Raw genomic sequence first — 23,043 nt, forward strand, 5'->3', positions numbered from 1 at the left:
TTTTGAGAATGAGGGGGTCCTAAGTCCGCATCAACTTAATGCAGGACCGGACCAAATGGGGAGCAACTTACTCCCTCTTTCCTGGTCCACGGACCCCTCGCTTAGGGCTTGCACCCGAACTTTTAAAAAAAGTCAAGCGACGACGGCATGTCGTGTTCTACGAATTATATAAAAGAGCATTCAACATCTGCGAGCCGCTACGGTCACGCTGCTCCCAGGGCAGAGGTGAGACAGCGTCTGACGATTTGCCTCTGCCCTGGTAAGAAACCGTAAAGCCGTCGTCGCTTGACTTTTTTTGATGTTATGAATGTTAGGAATTAAATCTATCCTTATTCATTCTGTAATTCTAACAAAATTCCAGAAGACCAACCATTAGCGTTCCGGTCGCAACTTAATTTATGAACGCTATACGATCTCCGTCTTTTTTCCAGTTTCTCCACCTCACCCACTACTTCCAGCAATGAGCAATATTACTCAAAATTCCTAAATATTCCACAGTAACATACACACAGTAAACAAAATCGCATTTTCATCATAGAAATTAATGCTACTAAAAGTGCGCCTGCCTCAGGCTATTTCCACCTCTACGTGGTGATCGTTATTCGTTCTTTCTTAACAAGTAACTGTAGACGGAGAAGGATGAAGACGAATCTCTCGCCCGTAAAAACGGTGTGTGTGCTTGAGGTGGGTGAGAGACAAAGCCTCTGAGCACTCAGACCTTAGTGGTCAATTGTATTCAATTCCTCCGTCTAACGGAATATCCCAGATTCGTTTATGTGTCGCAAGATTTCCGTTAGTGGATGTGATGCTACCCGCTGCAATTGGAGCGCATCAGCACCAAAAATCTGATGTCTGATGCGTCCGTAGGCGGGGCACTCACATAGAAAATGTTCCGTGGATTCCGCTTCCTCATTACAGGATGGACATGTATCATACTGGACGATTCCTATTCCATCGACTTCACGCCGCGTGTGATAGTATAGCCAGGATAAAATTTCAAGGAGACCTGGGTTTTTAACAAGAAAAATAGCGAACCCTTGGCCGGGTTTGAGAGAAGAATTTTTGGCTCCCTACATGCATACACAGTGCAATCAGGTTTGTAAGTGTCTGGCGCGCCGTATCCATAGCAAAATACGATACGGGGCGCGCAACACATGTCACAGCGATGGCCAGGCTCTGGACAGTTCCAGTTCAGTGAAGTAGGCATTATAGCCTTCAGCTGATTATCATCCTCTATTACGCACAAATGGAAATTCCAAATCGCTGGAGACCTGGTGGGTTTGAGGGTGGTGCTAAGATGCTGTCTGAGCAGAGCTCTCCTAAGCAGAATGCTATTCTCTGCTCGCATCACATCGAGCAGTTCGTTGTTAGCAAGGGTTGTGGATGATCCGCCAGCTGTAGAATGACCTGGAGATACTCGTCGAAAGGCTCGCTTTCTCATTGAAATTTGCTGCTCATAAGCCTCCGTATATCTCCATCGGAGGCAGGCTGACCAAACCGCTCTAGGAATTCGTCGCACAATCGATTCCAGAGCAAAGGACTAGCCCTTCGTCGACAACGCCAATACCATTCTAGGACAGGTCCTGTTAACAATAAAGGAATGAAACTGTCCTCCCAGGGTATCTTCCGTCAGCATTGCCACCCAATCCAAGAAACTGCCATTCGGCATCGAGTCAGAGGCTCCCGAGAACTTCAGGCCTCATTCGGGTTAGCTCCAGCACGTGCTGTCCGGTTCTATATATTATTTCGCGCCGAAATTATTCGGTTCGTTTTTTTTCACTACTAGAAGCTCTCTCTACAGATTTGCTGCCTTTATATCTTCGTAAAAACCTCAAAGCAGCCACAACTATATCCATATTCTTTCCCCATCGCAGTCTTCCGCATTTTCACTGTTTAATAGTCACTCCTGCGAGTTACTTCACCTGCATTTTCTTTCAAATTTTGTTGTTGTGTTTGTTTTAAAATATTGTAAAAAAAATGAAGCTACATTGTTTGACTGTTTTCGAATCGGGGGAGCTCCAGTTTAACATTTATCTGGCCACCACACTATATAGCAGCCATTTGTGACCATGGTTTCATCGTCATCATCAACGGCGCAACAACTAGTATCCGGTCTATGTCTGCCTTAGTAAGGAACTCCAAGCATCCCCGTTTTGGGACGAGTTTCACCAATTCGATATCCCCAAAAAATGGGTGGCGTCCTGGTGTACGCTATTGCCTTATGCGAGGTAGCGTTCGCTAGGTCTCCTTGGACAATGGACGCACAAATGGTTTCTTCGATTCAAAGGTTCAGCTTTCGATAATTCTGGTAGCCCTAAAAAAGGAAGAAAGCATAGCGATTCATTTGCCGGGGAGCGTTTTCGCTGCTGGCCAAGATATTTCGTCGTCTCAGAGAGCTTGACTGAGTGGATACCTAATTGACTGTTCAATGACCAATAAACAGAACATGTCCCAATTGGGATCAAAACGTTCCACAAGGGACATTTCATGTTTTACTGAAAAAAGGAATGTCAGAATGTGAATTTTCGATAAAATTCGCTCTAAAAAGAAAATTTCTTCCGAAAATCTGGCTGACCGGCATCGAAATTATATTTAGATTCTCGTGTACGTCCTCGTCCCCTCTGTCTTCTCCATATATTCAATGCCATTAAGGATACTAATGCTTTGTGGATGTTAATGCTGATTTCCAATTCGCCGTTTACCATAACCTATCAATTCACAACGATCGCCAATCAAAACACGTTGAATTGCACTCCGCCGTCTCCACAGAATTTCTGAAAGCAGAAAACCAGGAACCACATCCAATTCAATTTCAATGATCCTCCCCGAGCAACCTATTTTGTGTCCATCTGCCGCCCCCAACCCCATTGTACATCGTTCAATCTGCATAACATTGGCAGCCCTGAGTAACATATGGGGGGCACATTGGTTACTTCATGCCACAATCGAACGAATCCATCAATTCAACGGGAATTGAACGAATCAGAAAAATATACGTCGGTGAACACTGTCCTATCACACAAAAGTGTGTAGTGTGTAAATGTAGGAAAGCCAGAGGGAAAGAAAAAAAAAAACGAAAAGTAGTGGACGGGAACGCGAACTTTAGTGAAAGAAAAAAAAAATATGTGTAGCCAAACTTGAGCCCGATTCGATGATTTCAAAGCGACAGGAAAAATTTCAAGCGCGATCTTAATATTGTGATTGTGAATATCGTGTTTCGGTAGCGTCGCGCGACTTTCCCGATAAGTTTCTTTCCAATTTTTTTCTTGTATTGCCATCGAAATCGACAACATGTAATTTTTGTTTGTTAATTTGTGTAGAAAAAAAATATTGTGTGTGTCGTCGTCGACGTCGTCTTGGTCGCCGCCGTGTTGACTTTTTCCCTGTACGGGAACAACCCCAGGCAAACTTTATTTCAGTCGTCACAAAAAAGTGATTTTGTCTGTAGAGTTTACTCTGAAATTTCTCCCAGTTCTTACTACATGAATTGTGAAAATGTTTCCCTGTGACGTTCGATAATGCATGATTATCCTTGTGCAAATGAACACGCGACCGCGGCAATAAGCCTTTGTTGTGATGCGGCCCTAGTGGCTGCGAGTATCCTTTGGGCCCCGATTGGAACTTTTAGTGTACACATATCCGGCAGCACGCCGGAGGTTTCAATTTGAGCCCGAGGAGATCCATTGGATGAACAGTTGTGCGTGTCGTTTCGTTATTTCTCAACAAGGGATCACAGTGATAAAACTACAAATGTGCCGTGTGTGTTGTGGTTGGAAGGGCATTGAAGATAATCTGTAAACTGTGATTTTCGTTCCTAAATTGGCGAAACTAATTGAAATCCCCACCAGCCCAACGGGGCTGTCCCTTATGTTTATCTCCTTTATTCTAGCCGCCCAGTCGGCGGAGTTCTTGGCACTTGTTCCTTCTAAGGAGACCCATCGAATGGTTCTTCCTCGAACCTTATGTTTGTGTATAGAAAGTTTACGTGACTCCAAGCTAAATGGTTCAGAAGGAAGAATGCTCGTGAACTTCTAGAACGGCAAACTATTCGGAGACCGCTGGATTCAATTACCGCATGTGATCCTTTAGCTGTCAACCATCTGCTCGTATTCCGCTTCCATTTCACTTTGTCTTCCTTTGTGCCCGAAAAGCTGGGAGCATTGCTAATTCAATTCTAATCTTTGTTGGCTCCCGAGCTCGTGGAAGAATCATCTTCCCTTGCCTCCTCGAAGTGGATTACGCATCTTTCCGCCTGGTCGTATACCTGCCATTGGACTATTTTGTTTTCAACAAATATCCCTCAGCGAAAAGGCTCCGTACGAGTTCCAAGTATCCAATTTTTCCAGATTTTTTCTATTGAGATCCTACAATTTCTGTCTTAACCAAATAGAATAATTGTACGTGCAAAACTGTACAGCTTTTCCGAATTATACGCTGCGCGTGAGAGTTGCGTTTTGTAATTATCCAACCCCACATTTCCCTTCATCCCGAGAATTCCCTTTCAAGATCTGATCAAAGTTAACTTTCACTAGGATCCAGCTGAAAATTAAAAACTATTAACAGACCCCGGAAACATCCTAAAATGTTTGAAAAACTGAAAATATTCATTCGCTACAATCAAGCAGCCATTGAGAAACTCAAGTGACAGTGTTACATTATTCGAATCGGTCGCGACTAAAGGGTGACGCGAAAATCAAAAAAAAAGTTGTGAAATTGAACTGGCGACCCTTCGGGGTGCAAAACAGACCTACAGAGGCTAATAGTGCGATCTACGATCTTCAGTATCAAAAGAAAAGGTGGTGGTGGGTAGCATTGTGTATTTTGAGTGTCTACTGTTGCCGTGTAAGCCACAGCATCAGTGGGAGAAGGACGCGTAACTGACTTGCGGCCTGCAAAACAAGATGGTTTCGAAAATTGAGAAGCAAACATTCGGTGATGTACTAAATACAGGATCTACGCAAATAGGATCAGTGAGCGGTGGTAGCTTCGCCGGTAGCGATCAGAATTCCATAGTTCAGCCTCAAACAGCAGCTGCTACGTCCCCGAATAAAATTCCGCTCGGTGGAGGATCTGTCGTGGATTCGCCTTCACGAAATCGTGGGACATCCTCTCCCCCGCCGCCTGTACTCACTCCAGAAGTGACCAATAATCACGAAGATACAAAACGGGCATCTCCAGATCATTGTTCTGTTGCTCTCGGGACTGCAGTGACAATGCCAGGTTTTGGGCGGCGAGCTAGTGCTACGACCGCTTCAAATCCCACAGGAACCGGAACCGGTAGTGCTGCAACAGTTCCGCTATCTGGAATGCAGGGATCAAATGATAATTTAACTACACAATTGTCTGGGCAAGCACATCAGCAACAACAATCGATTCCTTCGCTGCAGCCGCCACCGCATTTGCCGCCTCAAAAGCCTGCAACGCATAGTTCGCCGACTGCATTTTCCAGTACGAAGAATGAAGAGTTTGTGTTTATAAGGCCTCCAGAATGTTTAATTTTCAAGCCAAATGAAGAAGAGTTCAAAAATCCACTCGCGTATATTAGCAAAATACGTTCCGTGGCCGAGAAGTATGGGATTTGCAAGATTCAACCACCAAAGGTGAGCAGTTATTTTTTTTTCCATTATTGAAAGTATTACGGTAAACATAAGAATAGGAGCTAGGACTCGCAGTGCTTCATGATCGTTTGTTTCATTTATTAATAATAATGTTAAGACCAATCCCTCTTCCAAGTGGGAATACAAAACAGAACACTCTTCATCAGTTCACAGTTTCCAGGATGTGACCAAATTTAGTTAAAAGCAAAAACCGCATACATTAATTCTATAACAGTACAAAATGTCGAAAAATCGTACAAAAAAATTCCCCCAATTTTGTTAGTTAGAATGTCCTTATTTGTAAGGGGAGAAGTCTGTGCAGAAACACATATTCCATTTGTCAAAACCGGATATCATCCAGAAAACCACAAGCTTCTGTGCCGTCAACAAATGCATTATAATGCAGAGAAAGGTGGAGTAATGGAGCGAAAACGCTTGCTACTTGATCCATCCTGAAATCTTGCAGGACCCCTCCCTCTTCTTCTTTTTTTTCAGCCTTTGTCCCGTTCACAAGCGTGGTCGGCTCCCCGTAAACATTTGGTTCCATTAAATGTCTGATGCAATCGGGAAGCTTTCAAATCCCCAACCAGCGTATCGAGCCACCGTTGTTTCGGCCGGTCTTTTGGTCGCTTACCATAGACCACGATGTGCTTAGACCAATCTTGGCGAGTAAATTCTCATTAGCGCGAATTACGTGACCTTATCATCAAAGACGCCTATTTCGAAATTTTTCCACGATCCGCACAAATTCATATCGATCGCGGATATCCTCATATGATCCAAAGTCCAACGCAACATCTTCATCTCCATTATCGCATTGTCTTTTATAGTCGGCCAACATTCAGAACCATAGAACCAGGACGGCAACATCAGTTGTTGAATGCCACTTCATCCAGGTTGCAAGAAAGTAACGGGATCGGACGATAATTTCCTTCCCTTCCTGAATAACCCGATTAAATAATTCACTGAGACACAGTGTTGGGTCCAAACTCTTCGCTTTCCAGAGCTCAGATGCGAAGTCCTCAGGTCCTGTTACTTTCCTCGATTTATTGCGTCCTAGACTTCTGCTTGTGCTTTATGTGGGTACCTCTCTCGTGGCCTTCATCCCACGATCTTCTTAAGACATGGATTGTTTTTGTGACCACAATCAGAGCTCCGCCGCAGCAAGCTACAACGATACCAGTCTATATCGATGGCTCAGCATTCATACTGGTGGATGCAAGACCTACCTAAATCTCTACCGAACTAAAGAGTACGGCACCCGCGTTGAAACGCAACATTACGTTGAGGCCGGAAGGTCTCTGTTCACTAAAACGCAACCATAACCCCCATGAAGCTCCCACTAGGGGGGTCAACAGCAAACAACCGAGCTGAACGCACATACAACAGGAATCCGCCTGAAGTATGTGGGTCCAGGGGCTATCCCGGTTCCCATGGTACCAGTATACCCCTGGTAAGGTTTCGTGACCAATTTGCCACTTCAGATGAGTCCCCGTGCAGACTCGGGTCTGATCGCCCTGATTAGGCCTTTGGAGCATTCGCCCATTGCATCGCGGCCGGCAAACCAAAGTGAGTACAGCGTCTCCCGGTGCCACCACTATGAAGGTTCTCCTCGGCCACTTGGTTTTGGTTTGGCCGATAGGGTTGTCGCCCCATTTTCCTCACCGCCACCTCAGAGCACCAGTTGCGTTAACAGGTGGAATTGCTCCAAATGTCGGCAATCTTTGTGAAAGTGGAGGATGAACAAATTCTTCCCCTAAAATCTGTTCCAATTATTCCCGCCATCTATCCGTCGCGGCTCCACGAAAATGTACCCTGTCGCTTTTCCTACTTTCAATCCAGAGGGAAATTTTCTGATAGTCGCTGTATCATTAGATCGACTGTTGAATTCGAGCCAATCCCCTTGCAAACGCCAGATGTAGCTACGCCAAAGCGTTAAGAAAAGCAGGTATTTGGTGTTTGTATTCAACTGATCAAGCTTGAAAATCGACGGCTATAGGTGTAAGCCTTAACTTTCGAATCTGATTTCTGAGAACTTGTGGTTGTTCTGATTTCCAGCATATTCCCATTTTGTCAGTTATAACTTTGGCCCAAATCCTGCTGCTGATAGTATTGACCCGAGATATTTAAATCGCTCAGTTCTGAGCAGGTTACTGCCATTGCCGGAAATGAGCGATTTAAATATCTCGAGTGAATGCTATCAGTCAATGGAGAACTGGGTTATGCACCTCACATAGGGAAACACAAAACCTTTTATACCTGAAGCTTCAAGCTTCCGGTTTCTCGACTTGTTTTAATAGAAGTGGCACCATTTTGTGTTGAGTTTAAGCAAGCAAGCATGCAAATTTTTCTCCACTGAATATGGCCATATGTCGGTGTTCCGCTGGCGGCTGTCGGGGGTCGAGTCTACGCGCACTACCTAGCAGCCGCGGGCCTGAGATGGCGAAGGCTTACGAGCTGTTCCAAGTCAAGGAGAATTTGGCCCGCTTATAACATAGCCCGATCACGAGAGCTCCTGTGCCAGACGCGTGCAAATGCATTCAAGATTACGGCAGTCTGCACGGGGCACTGGCCCATAGGGGATCATGCCGCTAGGCTCGGCATATCCTACAACTCGCATTGCCGAAGCTGCGAAGAAGGAAGGGAAACCCTCATGCACTTTCTCTGCGATTGTCCAGCTCTGGCGGACACTGGGTAAACCATTCTTTGGGGACCTCAGAGAGATTTCTAGCTGCAGGGTCGGAGAGCTGCTTTCCTTCGTGAATGCTACGGGCTGGCTGGGGATCCGAGCCGGCTGGACTCTGCCTCCCTGCTCCCATAACAACAGTCACGATCTTAGGAGTTTGTGGCATCAAAACGGCGCATCAAAGCGCTAATTGGGCTCCTCGGAGCGGCCACTGATACCTACCTTCTAGAGGACTCTTGAAGTAGATGACTTCTGGCGACTCATAACCTCTGTTAGAGGTTCCTCCTCCTTTATAACAACCCAGTCGTCCATGGGAATCCCGGGGTTGTGAAGGCACAGGAAATGTACGAGCTTGTCCTTCTCCATGCGGATCTTCGGCAACCAGATGCGAGCGACCGGTCTCCTGGGAATCTCGTCGTAAGGGATAATCTTGAGCTTAACGCCCTCCCAGGCGTCGCTGATCTTAGCGACACACGAGCCGAGAAAGTCCTTAGAGAACTGGTCCATGCAAGCTATTACGTGGAACCCACGGACCACCTGAGATGAATCAAAGTGGGGAGTGAGTCCCGGGTGTTTGTCTCCGGTCTCCACGAGATGTTCATAGACCATGCCCGACAGCCTAGCCTCAACACTGGTCCACACCTCCAGCGTTAATTTGCCGCTAGCAGGACTCCTGGCCACGTCGCTGAAGGGCTTCGCAGTACGTGGCCCGCCGGCTGACGGTTGCTCTACAATTTCCTCCGTATGTTGCTTGGCGTCTGCGCTCTTGCCCACTCTGCTCCGCTTCTTATCTTGTTCCACTTGGTCTTGAGATCGGTTGCGTTTTAGAGCGATGGGCTTCGCCTTCTGCTCGTCAGCCCGGCGTTTACTGTTGTATTCATCAACAATCGCCTGGTATTTAGCGAGGTCTTTTTCATCCCGCTCGTCGACAGTACCGGCCTCCTTATTCTTGGCAATTTTGCCGAGAATATGCATGGCCTTCTGGTACTGGCTGTTGAGCAGCACACCCGTGGACCTTCGCTTCTTAGCCGGTTTCCGGCGACCGACATTCTTGTCGGTTTTCGCTTTCGAGGGATCCCCCGACGCTGAGGGATTCGGGTCAGGAGTACTATGTCTGGTACTCGCTGCACCCAGCTTGACGGCAGTGGGTTCCAGGCTGGAAGCCACTAGTCCGTCTGACGCCTCGCTCCGGGAGGTCCCTGCGGTTGGTTTCAGCACAACGGTGCTACGGCTGGCACCGAGTGTACTGCTCTCGACGGCCACTGTCTCCTGGCTGGAGGCCAGCAGCTCGTCCTCCGATGATGCGCCTGGCATCATCGCCTCCTCTTCTATCGTCGTTTTAGTTTTTCTGTTAATTGAGTCCATGTCTTGGTCCCACGGGTAGTCCGGGAAGAATGTCCACCCTGGCTGGCCCGGCCACCAGGGTAAGGGTCTTATTTGAAACTGAAGGTGCCCAAGGTATTCAGAGTTCGCATACTAAAGACCAAGCTCCCCATTGGCCACGCAGCCCTCGGCGTATGCTGTTCCACCTTGGCTTGGGGTCCTATTAGCACCTTCTCCGGTGCAGGGAGGATGATCCCCTAGTAAAGATTAGAAGTATGTTACCCTCTGCTGATAGAAGTTAACATCCTTCTAACAGTGGCCAGAAGTCATCCACCCTTCTAGCGTCGATGAAAGGCATTGATAAGGTCTGCCTTCCTGGTACTCTGGGGGGCACATGAGAAGAGCCGTTCAACCATTGTCTTCGCCATTGGAATTTGCACATAATTGCCTTCTGCATTTTTCGCATGTTGTGTGAACACTTGATGTATGTTCGCCACCTGTTCTTTTTTTCAGCCATTTGTTTTCTTTTTATTATTGCATAAACCCAAAGCCAGCCAGATCCAAAGCCACTTTATCGCCTGCCACGATGAATTGGTTGTTCATATTTGGGATATCAAACAGAATTTAAATGAAATAATTTGCTCGTAATCTTATCAATGCTTTATCTTAATGGCGAGGAGATTGCGGCGAACTGTACGGAACCCATTCAGAGTAGTTGAGATCATCAGGAAGACTCACTGGTGAAGATGGTGCCAGAATCCTTACATGACTCCCGGTCAGTAGGCCCTTCAGCTCTTAACATGATCAAGATTCTCCCGCGGGGTAGCGCACATCTCCCCGTCCTCACAGTAGGACAAACTCAGTCCAACTGAAATCGATTATATTTCATTCTATCATAAAACTTGGCAGTGTTACCGCTCTTTTTCTAGAATTCTTATTTTGCTGAAATATTAGCATAGTTCTCACACACTGCATTATTTGGCTATTACACCTATTGCGTCCTTAATCAGCATTAATCATCATCATACTATCGAGTGTTCGTCAGCTGTACGTACATTGACTTTCCACATCACCTCTTGCAATCAGGGGAGACTAAAAGAAAAAAAAAACAGTGCGCTTGCCTGGGAAATCGTAACATTATCATCGCATTATTCCGTCTCTTCTTGCGTGTAATGCATTAGCTCCTCATCTCTGTTTTCATTGCTATGCGCAGAGTTGCATCCCTTGGCCATTACATGAATAAAGTCTGATGGTTTCTAACTTATTGTGTCTCTCTAATGAAAGCCCAAGTCCCCTTTACATTGCTTGGTTCACTGTTCATGTTCGGCCATTAAACGGCTGATCTGTGTCACGTTCACGACGACAAGATATCTACTGTATGGACGTTGGGTGTGCTGAGTGAAACAAACGTTAGCAGCAGAGTGCGTCTTCAAGCGTACTGTTGAGTGTGCGATAGGCTGTCGTCTGGTTATGCATGCACTCTGAACACTCTGGATTGCAAAGCCGTTGAGCGGTTTTATTTTCCGGTCCTTGCGCTTTTTAGCAGCTGATCAAAATCGATACCCGGTTCTCAGTTCCCTTTTGATTCGGTTCTCTGGGTTTCCTATTGTGTGACGGATAACAATATGATGCTGCCTATTTCCGTCTATGAATTTTGAAGAATGGATATGTATTTTGAAGGTTAAATGCTCAGCGGATTGTATGGTGGTGGGAGAGAAATTGTTCATTTCTAATTGTTTCTATTATGCTTTGTTACATTGAATCTCCAGCGGTGAAAATATCGCTATTTCTTAATATGTGACTTATCCACTGACACTTTCGCTTTCTGATCAATATCTGATTACCACCGATGACGTAGTTTCTTATTGGAAAATTATATTAAGTTAGAATATGCCGGTAACGCGTCGTTGACATTACCGTTGCCATCTTGTACAGGTTATGGAACAAATTCATAACTAATTTGGAGGTTAATTTTTGAAGTAAAATAAACAGACTGGATTCAAAAAGGTAAACCATACGTTCTTGCCTATCGCTTTTATCAAGAGAAATCCATCTAAACAAGTCGGAATACTGGAAACTAAACCTCATGTATGGAGAGCCCCCCTTAAACCAAGTGAAAATGATGCCACCAGTATAATATAAAGGGATTTACAGATCATTTCTCACCAAATTCCGTAACAATCGGTTTAGTCGCCGTTTCCGAATAAATCAGGTGTGACAGACAGATAGACATCGAATCGATTTTAATAAGGTTTTGTGTAAAACAACATGGAAGGAAGGGGCGAAATGGTTGAGAACATAATATATTTTTAACGAAAATAATGAGGAGGAACATAAATGATTGTAGAAAAGTGAAAGCAAATTGATTTGTATGGAAAATTACACATCCAAAATAAGTCTATGCGCGAATTATGTGACCATACGGTCGAAGAAGCCCCTCTCGAAATTTGTCCACGATCGGTACAACCCTATATCGATTGCGAATATCCTCATTCTGGATGTTATCATAACGTGTTACGCCCCTCGTCCAATGTAACATCTTTGTCCCTATTACTGCGGGACGCTGAGCATTGTTTCTTTATAGTCGACCAACACTCAGAATCATTGAGGGCGACTTGAGACGTTCTTTGATACGTTGATCACAAAGAACGCTACTTGTTAAACGCCATTTTATTCAGGTTGCGCTGATATCATCGATCCTAAATATTTAAATCGCTCAGTTCAGATAATTGACAGTGATAGTGCCTGTTCCATTAGAATTGGTCGACGAAAATTTTGTTTTATTCAGGTTTAATTTTGAGACCGTGTTGCATGGTAGGTGGGTATCAGTAGCCACTCCGAGGAGCCCAATTACCCCTGTGGTGCGCCGTTTTGATACCACAAACTCCTAAGACCGTGAATGCTGTAATGAGAGCAAGGAGGCAAAGTTCAGCCGATTCAGATCTTCAGAGCCAGTCCGTAGCAATCACGAAGAAATCTTCCTGAGGTCCCCAAAGAGTGGTCTACCTAAGTCGATAGCCTGCCTCTAGCTAGAACTCGGCAATCGCAAAGGAAGTGCGTGACGCTTTCCCCTTTTTCTCTGCAGCTTCGCCAATGCGAATTGTAGGATATGCTAGGCCTCGCAGCATGGCCCCCATCAGGCCAGTGCCCCGTATAGACCGCCATAATCTTATATGCTTTTCCACGCGTCTAATACAAGAGCTCTCGTGATCGGGTTTTGTTATAAGCGGACCAAATCCTTCTTGACTTGGCACAAGTGGTGAGTCTTCGCCATCTGAGACCCCCAGCTGCTAAATAGTTCCAGTTGATTCCGCCCTTGACAGTCGTCAGCGGGACACCGACTGTACCCGCCGAAGGACTGCCATGAGCAGAGCTCCGCGTGGCCAATCCGTCAGCCCGCTCATTCTCCTCTATGTTCTTATGACCGGGAGCTCAGAGGAGGGTGACTTTGGGCGAGCCACCCAGACTGTTTAGCGCGTTTTTGCTTTGTCCTATCAACATGGAGAATGTTGTCGCTGCGTACAAAGCCTCTCGGTCAGAATGGCTATGTTACGCTTGGAGCTCGGATGATGCTGCAACCATCGAGGAGGGGCTTCCAGTAGTCGCTAGTACTTCCGCTTGAAACGCACTGGCTAAACCTGGGAGACCATAAGACTCAGATACACTGTGTGTTTTCGAGAAAAGACTGTGGCACCTATCCCAAAGAGATACACCTCCGGTGAATCTTGACAAGCCACGGCACAACCCTTTCCTGCTGTTTCTGTATCATGACTGCCATTTGGATCCGGAGATTTATATGCAGAGAAACTGTTTATAGTCCAGCCGATCTTATCCTCGGTAATTACCTTTGCGCACCGGGGAGATTGTTGTTGATAATTTCCTTCAGTCGATCCTCCTGAGGTCTCTCAAAGGTTTGGAGACGTCTGCGTCGAAACCTATACTGAAAAGTATCCAACTATGATCTGAGAAGGATCGCTGATCAGACACTCACCCTAAGAATATCTTTGTCGGTTAGTAGGGTAATATTAAGGACCTCCTCCCAACCGCCACAGTTCTCCAAGCTGGGATCAGCACCCAGCTCTCGGCATTCCGACTTGCTTAGCCTACTGCAGTTTTCGTAGTTTCACGGGAATCGTTTTAGATGGTTTGTTTTACAACTTGTTTAGGTCAGCATTGTATCGCATATCCCTTTCTGAGTGCTCCAGTAATGGACTAGTAATAGTCCTAGGATTAGTGGTTCGAAAACATTTGTTCCTTTTATAAACAACTCCCATCTAATGCTAGTCTAGTCATCTTGCCACTAATGTCCTTTATAATTCTCTCGAATAGTCCTGGACACCACCATTCACAGTCGATGTAGACAAACTACGCTTTACACCACGCGTGCAACGTCTAAACGAGCTAGAAGCAAAGACACGCGTCAAATTAAATTTTCTCGATCAAATTGCAAAATTTTGGGAACTTCAAGGATCATCACTAAAAATTCCCATGGTCGAAAGAAAAGCCCTTGATCTTTACACTCTTCATCGTGTCGTTCAAGAAGAGGGCGGCATGGAACAAACAACACGAGAAAGAAAATGGTCAAAAGTTGCCCAACGAATGGGCTATCCTGCCGGGAAAGGTGTGGGAACCATCCTGAAAGGACACTATGAACGGATTCTGCATCCTTTCGATATATTTACGATGGGCAAAGCATTAGCTGCTGTAGCTGGTACAAATACAGAAGATGGCACAACCAAGGCCAAACTAGAACCCGAGAGTGGTGATCAAGACTATAAACCGCACGGAATTGTATCGAGACAACAAATAACTCCACCTAAAGAAAATACAGCTCGGAGATCGAAACGGTTTGCCAATAGTTCTTCTGCTACATGCGGGGTTTCCAACTACAACCTGAATCATTCTGGTATCGGAACCCATGGTCCATTTAATACTCCCATCAAGGATGAGATCAAACGAGAAAATGATGATGGAGGAACGCCACTTCGCTATGGAAAGGGGCGATCGCGAAATTGCAGTACAAGCTCCAATATCAGTGCCGGCAGAGGTGGTAAGAAACAGAAAGACGTGGATCCATTGGCTAAATATATTTGTCATATTTGCAATCGAGGTGATATTGAGGAGGCCATGCTACTCTGCGACGGATGCGACGATAGCTATCACACTTTCTGCTTAATACCACCTTTAAGCGATATTCCAAAAGGTGATTGGCGATGTCCTAAGTGTGTTGTGGAGGAAGTAAGCAAGCCAGTTGAGGCCTTTGGGTTTGAACAAGCCCAACGTGAGTACACCCTGCAGCAATTCGGAGAGATGGCGGATCAATTCAAGGCAGACTACTTCAACATGTCTGTACACTTGGTCCCTACCGAGCTGGTTGAACGCGAATTCTGGAGAATAGTATCGTCTATAGATGAAGACGTGACTGTCGAATATGGAGCGGATTTACACACAATGGATCACGGATCAGGGTTTCCTACAAAAAGCTCTTTATACTTGCTACCCGGCGATCAAGAATACGCCGAATCCAGCTGGAACTTAAACAATCTTCCACTTTTGGAAGAATCTATACTCGGTCATATAAATGCCGATATAAGTGGCATGAAGGTTCCATGGATGTATGTCGGAATGTGTTTCGCGACTTTCTGCTGGCATAACGAGGATCACTGGAGCTATTCCATCAATTACTTGCATTGGGGCGAGCCGAAGACATGGTATGGCGTCCCTGGTTATAAAGCTGAAGCCTTTGAAGCCACTATGAAAAGTGCTGCACCGGAATTATTTCAATCGCAGCCGGATTTACTTCATCAGCTTGTGACAATCATGAATCCAAATATTCTGATGAATGCAGGAGTTCCAGTTTATAGGACCGATCAGCATGCCGGTGAATTTGTTGTGACATTCCCCAGAGCGTACCATGCTGGTTTCAATCAGGGCTATAATTTCGCGGAAGCGGTCAATTTTGCACCGGCTGATTGGGTAAGTTTTCGGATAATATAGGAGGTTTAGAATCTTTTTGTTATATCATTTTCTTTTATCCGTTTCTTAGATGAAAATGGGACGTGAGTGTATCAATCATTATTCAACACTACGTCGATTCTGTGTCTTCTCACACGATGAACTTGTCTGCAAGATGGCTCTTGAGCCAGATAAATTAAATTTAGGTATCGCTACAGCTTGCTACTTAGACATGGCAGAAATGGTTGATTCGGAAAAGAAGCTTAGAAAGTCACTACTAGAATGGGTAAGTATCTAGTCTTAAAACTAAATTGAATTGTCCTCGTCCTATATATTATATAATACTACGTTCTATTATTCGACCGTGCTCAGGGGGTAACAAAAGCCGAACGGGCGGCCTTCGAATTAATCCCGGACGACGAGAGACAATGTGAATCCTGCAAGACAACTGTATTTCTATCTGCAGTCACTTGTTCTTGCACTAACTTACTAGTTTGCCTTCGTCACTATACTGAGCTCTGTTCATGCCCTCCCGAGAAGCACACCCTTAAATACCGATATACTCTCGACGAGCTACCTTTAATGCTGAAGAAACTCAAAGTTAAGGCGGAAAGCTTTGAAAATTGGCTGTCTAAAGTTCGGGACGTCTTAGATCCGAATACGGCAACAACAATCACCCTAGAAGAGTTGCAAGAACTCGCTCAAGAAGCCGAGGATAAAAAATTCCCCAGCTCCATATTATTAGAACGTTTAAACGCAGCCGTTTTAGAAGCAGAGAAGTGTGTTACTGTTATTCAACAGCTTGACATCAATAAAATGCGTACACGTACAAGGAATGCAAGTGATGCAGCCAAATACAAATTAACACTCGACGAATTGGAGATGTTTGTACAAGAAATTGATAATCTATGCTGTATTATACAGGAGGGTCAGAGCGTAAGGGAGCTGCAAGCCTTAGGGAAAGAATTCCTTGAGTCTGCTAAACAATTGCTGAATGAGCCTATAAGCAAAGCTGATGAACAAGCCATAGAGAAGTTGATAGAGGAGGGGTCTACCCTTTGTATTGAACTTCCTGAGATTAAGGCATTGAAGGATCGCCTTCAGCAAGTGAACTGGTATAATCGCGTAAGGGAATTCCGTGACGCACAAGAGAAGATTCCAGTAGCGGATATTCACAATTTCTTGAAGGAAGGAATAAACATAACACCTGACTCTATAATCGAAAAAGAACTCTATGAACTGCAGGAGATTTTGATGAGTGTTGAGGATTTGGAAGTTGTGGCTAAACGGTGTCTTGAAAGTGAGACATCTCGTGATCTTTCTGAGATTGAATTACTCTTAGAACGTGCGGAGGATTTAGAAGGTGAACTGCCATCTCGCCAGGCTCTGAAAGACGCAGTTAAAAAAGCGAAGGAGTGGCTTCAAATCGTCGAGGTATTGCAATCAAATGAAAGCTACCCATATTTTCATACTTTGGAGAATTTGGTGAATCGGGGGAAGAATATTCCCTTCCAATTGGAAGAATTGAAACGTATGGAAGAGCATTTGTCCAGCGCACGGTCATGGAAAGAACGAACGGCAAGAACATTCCTCAAAGAGTGTACGAATTTCACGTTGCTTGATGTACTCTCGCCACGAGCTGAAGCTGTAATGTACGGGTCCAAGGTGAAGAAAAGATCTATGGAGGAGCAATTCACAGAGGAAATGAGTTTAGGGCAGATGGTGAATGCATTCAAAAATGCTGAAGAGAAGGAGATAGCTGACATGAAGGCTCTACGAAAGCAGAATATGGAAAAAAATCCAATCGAGGATAAATATTGCAACTGCAAACGAAAGTTCCATGGTCTTATGTATCAATGCCAGTTGTGTAAAGATTGGTTCCATGAAAGGTGTGTACCACCACCTAAAAACACCGTTCGTCCGCGGCCGAGCAACACTTCAAGTCCATCAAATGCGCTCAACGTCCCGCAGTTGACAGCACGCGAACGAGATCGGGAACCGAAATTCTTATGCCCATCATGTATGCGATCACGTCGTCCACGTCTCGAGACTATTCTCTCGCTTCTTGTATCCCTTCAACGATTACCGATTCGACTGCCTGAAGGCGAAGCATTACAGTGTCTTACTGAACGTGCCATGAATTGGCAAGATCGCGTACGCCAGGCTTTCGCAACTGAAGATGTTGTGTCTGCCTTAGCTTTGCTTTCAAACATTTCACAAAAGAATAGTAATTCATCGACAAATGCAAGTGGTGGTGGTGGTAGCTCAGGTGGGCTAGACAAAGACTTTAGAAGTGATAGAAATAAACGAAGATCTCAACAGACAGCGACTAGATTACGTACTCCAACTAATGCAACAGGAACAGATGATGAAGTTGATACTAGTTCCGAGGATGAGACACATATGACGAATAAAAGTGGGTTAGCAGCATCACCTATGGGGGTTCCTCTAGGAGGTGGCAATAGTTCACCCTCTTCTCCAAGGTACTTTGATTTTTAACGGTGGATTTTTTTTAAAGTCTATTGTCATGTTGTTTCTCATATTATTTAGTATTACATCCTTTAGCAAAATCGAACATGCCTATTCGGTTCCTGTGCCGCCCAATATTTCAAATTCTCCCGGAGGTGGAAATAATTCAAGTTTTGGTAAAGCAACACAGGGTGATCTACGTTCGCCGTTGTCTAAGAGCGAAATGGCTTTAATTACATTATCAAAACCAACTAAAGAGATTCTGGAGTTACTCATGATGGAGGGCGATCTTATGGAAGTGTCATTAGATGAAACTTTACATATTTGGCGAATTCTCAATGCAGCTAAGCCATCCATATCGGATCTAGCGTATATACATAATAAATATAAAATAACGGTAATGATTCATAATGGGAATATGTGGTATGGGGTTTGAAGGTTTTTTTTTTTTGTTCTCACAGCCTACACCAAGCAGCGATATTCTAGTCACAAGCAATAAAAAGAAACGTCGCTCTGATGAGAGCTTAACACCACAAATGGCCAAGCGTTCCACGAAAGGTAGAAATTTTAATGGAAATATTTTTTTGAAGTGTGTGTTTTTATGCGGAAATTATTTAATTTTTTTGATTTAGGTCAATCGTCAGCTAACTCCAATGTGTCTCAGTCGGCGTCCGGTTCGGCAAATGTATCTGGATCGACAGTTTCCAGTGCAAATAACAACGGAACGGCTAGCGGTGCGTCTCAAGCAAACAGCTCAGGGACGGGTACAAAATTGAAACGTGGTCGAAAAATGAAACTTGTGCAGAAGGAAGTGGAGTCTCCTGCTAATATAGGAAATAGCGGTACTGGACCATCGGAACCGAAAAAGCGTAAACGTGGCAAGAAAGCCGCTCGTCAAGAGCAAGTAACAATGATTGCTGCATCTACTTCGGATGATGATGAAGAATGTAGCGCTACCAATTGCGCGCGCCCGACCGGTGAGTGGTTTTCACTGTTGGGTCTGCGGTTTTTTTTCATAAATTGCATTTTTTGCATTTTTCGTTCATAGGGCGCGAGGTAGACTGGGTTCAATGCGACGGTGGTTGCAACAAATGGTTTCACATGTATTGTGTTGGATTAGATAAAGATCAAATCAAGCCGGATGATGATTTTATTTGTAAGAGGTGTAAGAAGAATCATGCTGGATCGTCAACGAGTGACACAAATGCAGCAGCAGCATCGACATCGGTCCAGCCGGCGTTGCGTGAGCAACAACAACATAATACTACAAAAGATACCGAGAGTGCTGTACCGTCATCGGTTGGTAATAGTATTGGTAGCAGCGCGGGCGGGAATGGAAGTGCTGGCGGGGGCGGTGGTGGCGGCGTCGGTAAGGGTGGTCGGCAACAAAGATCCTCCACCAGTGTTTCAAACCCCTCCCCTTCGAATTCAATTAAAAATAATTGTAGCGGTAGTATTAGCAGTACAATTAATAGTAGTAGTAGTCTTAGTAGTAATAAAATCGAAAATGATTGTGATCAACAACATACATCAACATACAAAACAGGAGAAGAAGAAGATGATAAGAAGAGGACGACGACGTCAACATCGGGGACGGCGGCAACAACAGTAACAACGCCATCAGCATCGACGACATCAGCTACACCCGATGAAGAGGACACAGATCAAGAAAGCACAATAACAATAGTTTCATCAACATTTCAATTGTCATCCACATTATTATCAACTAATGCCGCTACTAGTACTACTCCTCCAGTCGGTGGAAATTTAACAACCTTAACAGATCTATCTTCTTGCCCATTGGTGGGTGAGCCAACATCTTCCACAATGTCGTCCTGCTTTGCTACAACAAGATCAACACCAAGTATCGTCCCAACTAACAGTAGTAGTACCGCCGCCACCGCAACAACAACAATAACAACATCAACAACAATAGCAACAACCACAAATTCTATGAATGATACAAGCTAAAGAGAGAAAAGTATTTTTTCTATTTAATATATACATATAAATATATATATATATACATTTGAAAGAAACAAAAAGGAAAACGGTGAAAAAAAAGGAAAATTATCTTGGATCCCATACTCGGGCTGTTTGTCGTCGTCATGTTGTCTTTCGAAGCAAGTAGCAGTAAATTTATGTTCCGTTTTTGATTGCAAGATTTTCAATACACATTCAACATTGGTTGCGTTCTATGCACTTCGAGATAAATGTTTAGGTTACTCGTTCTTATTTGCATAAATCGTCAATTTTTTTCTTCTCTCTCTCTCTAGAAAACTTCCTGATCCTCTGATATTTTCATTGTGACATTCGTCGTTTGAGGAATATAAGGAAGTTTCAATTACTTTGTTTATTAAATGTTTATTTCGCGATTGTAGAAAAGGGACTCGGTAGGGAGGATTTCCTGGGTCAGAGCCCACCGCCGGTAAGGGTAGGAGAAATGTAGTTTTTTTGCTGAACCCAAGTGTTCTGCATAGATATTTGCCGTTTCTTTATTTCTTTTTTTCAGGTGTGTATGGCGGGAAATATCCTTTACTGAGAAGCATTAAGAATTTCCAAGCCAGAAGATTTATGGAGAATATCCTATTTTGTTTTCAAGATGGTTGGATGTGTCTTATTTATACATATGAATTTGTTTTGTACAAAAAAAAAAATGTTTTCATTTCCGAAAGAACAATTATTTTCATTAAATTGGAACGGGAAAGGAATTTTCGTTATCTCTTGTATGAAGGTTGTACTTTTTATTCCAAACTGTTATTTATGTAATTTTTATATTCAAAACGCAGAAGAGACAAAATATAAAAGAATTCAGATGACGGAACAGTTTTAGTTATGCAAAATGGACATTCAATTGATAGTATGGGAAAAACAAAAAAAAAAAAAAGAAGTAACAAACTGTATGATGAAATCGTATCTGTAAGGGCTATATATAATATAAAAAGTAACGTTTAATAGATTTTAATTACATTTTAAACACAGAAAAATGAATATTTAGAAAAAAAGAAGGATCTAATTTAAGCGAAGTGCGAAATTGAGGAGAAAATAAATATGCGACTTGATTTAATTGCATAAAACAATATTTAAGAGGTCGTTTTTGTGTGGAAAATTATGTAAAAAAAACGTAGTGTTTTCATTCGTATGTTGCATTGTCATCTTCAAAGATCAATTAATTTTCGGTTAAGATGGCTCAATGTGGCAGTCAATTAGACTTTCTAGCTTTTCCATCAAGTCATTCACATCATTATAGCTTCAAATTCGCAGTTTCCCGTAAATTCCCAACCAAACTCGTAAATTTTTTTTCGTTTTTCCCACCACATCCCAGATTTTCCAAATAAAATTCATGCTAAATTCATATTCCCCCCATTGATCCATAATTTTATTTTCTGCAGCTACTTTCGTCTTATACGGATTACGACGGAGCAATTTGCAAGAGCCCTTCGTAAAAGGCGCACTGAGTACTGATATTTGCGTTCGAGAAGAACTCGATGGTGCGGCGCCAAAAGCTGCGACATAGAACGTGAATGCGGTAAAAATGGTTATAAACTTCTCTATTTTGGTAGCCCCGGACACAATATGGTGTCAGCATTACCACCTTAGAGGATGATTCCATTGAAGAAGTCGAACGATTTGATGACCGGCTGATGAAGCTCGCTCTGATGTGTACGTGTAAGCTTTCCCAATACTTCCGTGAGTCCAGATCATTTAGTCTTTATACCCTCTAAGAGATATACTGTGCCGCAACTTCTCGATACAAAGATCCATAACATGCCCACATCGTCCTTGTGGCCGATCTTAATTGTCACGTGTTTAAAACGGCAGTCTTACATTTTAATGGGAACAGTAAAATGCAAATCGACTGCATCCGTCGCTGGCTGCAAAGCTGTTCCCTATAATTGACATTCTTGGCTTTGAAATGACGACGTCCTTATGAAGGTCCATAAAGAGGAACGCCTCTACCATAAGTTTCTCGACGACAAAAGGCCGAGCGGTCCACTAAAAATATTTTTACGATAAAGTGTACACTCGAGACGGTGGGAGAGATCTGTATCAACTTGTATAAGGCCGACACTAATGTACACAAGATATCGAGCACTTCTGTTGCGTTAGTGACAAGAATGCTACTTCTAGCGCTAACGATAGACGAGCGGCGACGGTTAAATGGCGAGAATTTTTCAAATAAATTTCAGCGGAAACCGGGAACCGACCCTGCTTCTGAAAAAGATGAAATTGGGAGACAAAAATGTTCTTATTCAATCCTTCAGCCCCGAGATCTAATCCGTTTTTTTATTGCGCTTTCTGCAAATTGCGGATTTTCCTCTCTCCGAAGAAATTCGGTAATAGAAACTCCGCGTCCATTGTCAATTAAAAAAAAAAAACGCCATCCAAATCCACCACAGGCTGAATGCTTTGTTCAATGCTATTTTCTGTCTCAACCGATGCTTCAATTGCACCGCTGGGGCTATTACTTCCAAGGTTTAGGTCGATATCACTAATATATTGACTAAATGTCGGTTGCATTGAAGGTCGATCTAATATTCACCTTTTCCTGGATTTATAAAAAAAACGGTTATGGTTGAACTGAAGATAAAAACCAACAAAACCAAGGGTCATCGCACTCTCCCTATCTGCATCAACGGGGGGCAGAATATCGAAGACATCAACCAATTTATATATCTTGGAAGCATGGTTTTTGCTGTCGGTAACACCGAACTGGATTTTGCCAGACGCATTAACAGAGCCAGATCCGCTTTCGTTGCCTTGTCTAAAATCTGTTCATCGATCTGTTTCGACGATTCCGCCGTCAGCCAGATCTTATGACACCCACCCCAGAAAAACGCATTGCTCATAGATATTCTCAGGAGCGTTACTTCAGTAGCTCTGCTGTTCGACCAGTAAGACAGCTGCTCTCTCGCTGTCGAGCGACGGTTGGGTCGTACAAGCGGTCGGTGTTGAACTTAGGGGGTCACAACTTTCCAACCCTCCCTTTCTAGGCGAATATCAGCGCCTCTC

At 44.0% G+C, this 23,043-nt stretch overlaps 1 protein-coding gene across 7 annotated transcripts; it reads left to right on the plus strand.

Annotated features, from left to right (window-relative positions):
* Positions 1 to 2,974: 2,974 nt before the first annotated feature.
* LOC119660784 (lysine-specific demethylase lid) lies at positions 2,975 to 21,112 on the plus strand. 7 transcript variants are annotated; one of them, XR_005250488.1, is made up of 10 exons: positions 2,975 to 3,293; positions 4,533 to 5,600; positions 13,936 to 15,582; positions 15,653 to 15,847; positions 15,934 to 18,044; positions 18,112 to 18,427; positions 18,492 to 18,588; positions 18,663 to 19,007; positions 19,079 to 20,458; positions 20,543 to 21,112. XR_005250488.1 is itself a non-coding variant. In XM_038069575.1 (10 exons), the coding sequence occupies exons 2-9, from the start codon at positions 4,902 to 4,904 to the stop codon at positions 19,999 to 20,001; spliced, it is 6,333 nt and encodes a 2,110-aa protein (XP_037925503.1). In that variant the 5' UTR covers positions 2,975 to 3,293; positions 4,533 to 4,901; the 3' UTR covers positions 20,002 to 20,011; positions 20,067 to 21,112. The 7 variants fall into 7 exon arrangements, 6 of the variants coding, with proteins under 6 accessions (XP_037925503.1, XP_037925500.1, XP_037925499.1 ...); XM_038069575.1 differs by having other exon boundaries at positions 19,079 to 20,011; positions 20,067 to 21,112; XM_038069572.1 differs by having other exon boundaries at positions 2,975 to 3,801; positions 19,079 to 21,112.
* Positions 21,113 to 23,043: the final 1,931 nt, after the last annotated feature.

This window comes from Hermetia illucens, chromosome 7 (genome assembly GCF_905115235.1).
Source record: "Hermetia illucens chromosome 7, iHerIll2.2.curated.20191125, whole genome shotgun sequence".
NCBI classification, from domain to species: domain Eukaryota; kingdom Metazoa; phylum Arthropoda; class Insecta; order Diptera; family Stratiomyidae; genus Hermetia; species Hermetia illucens.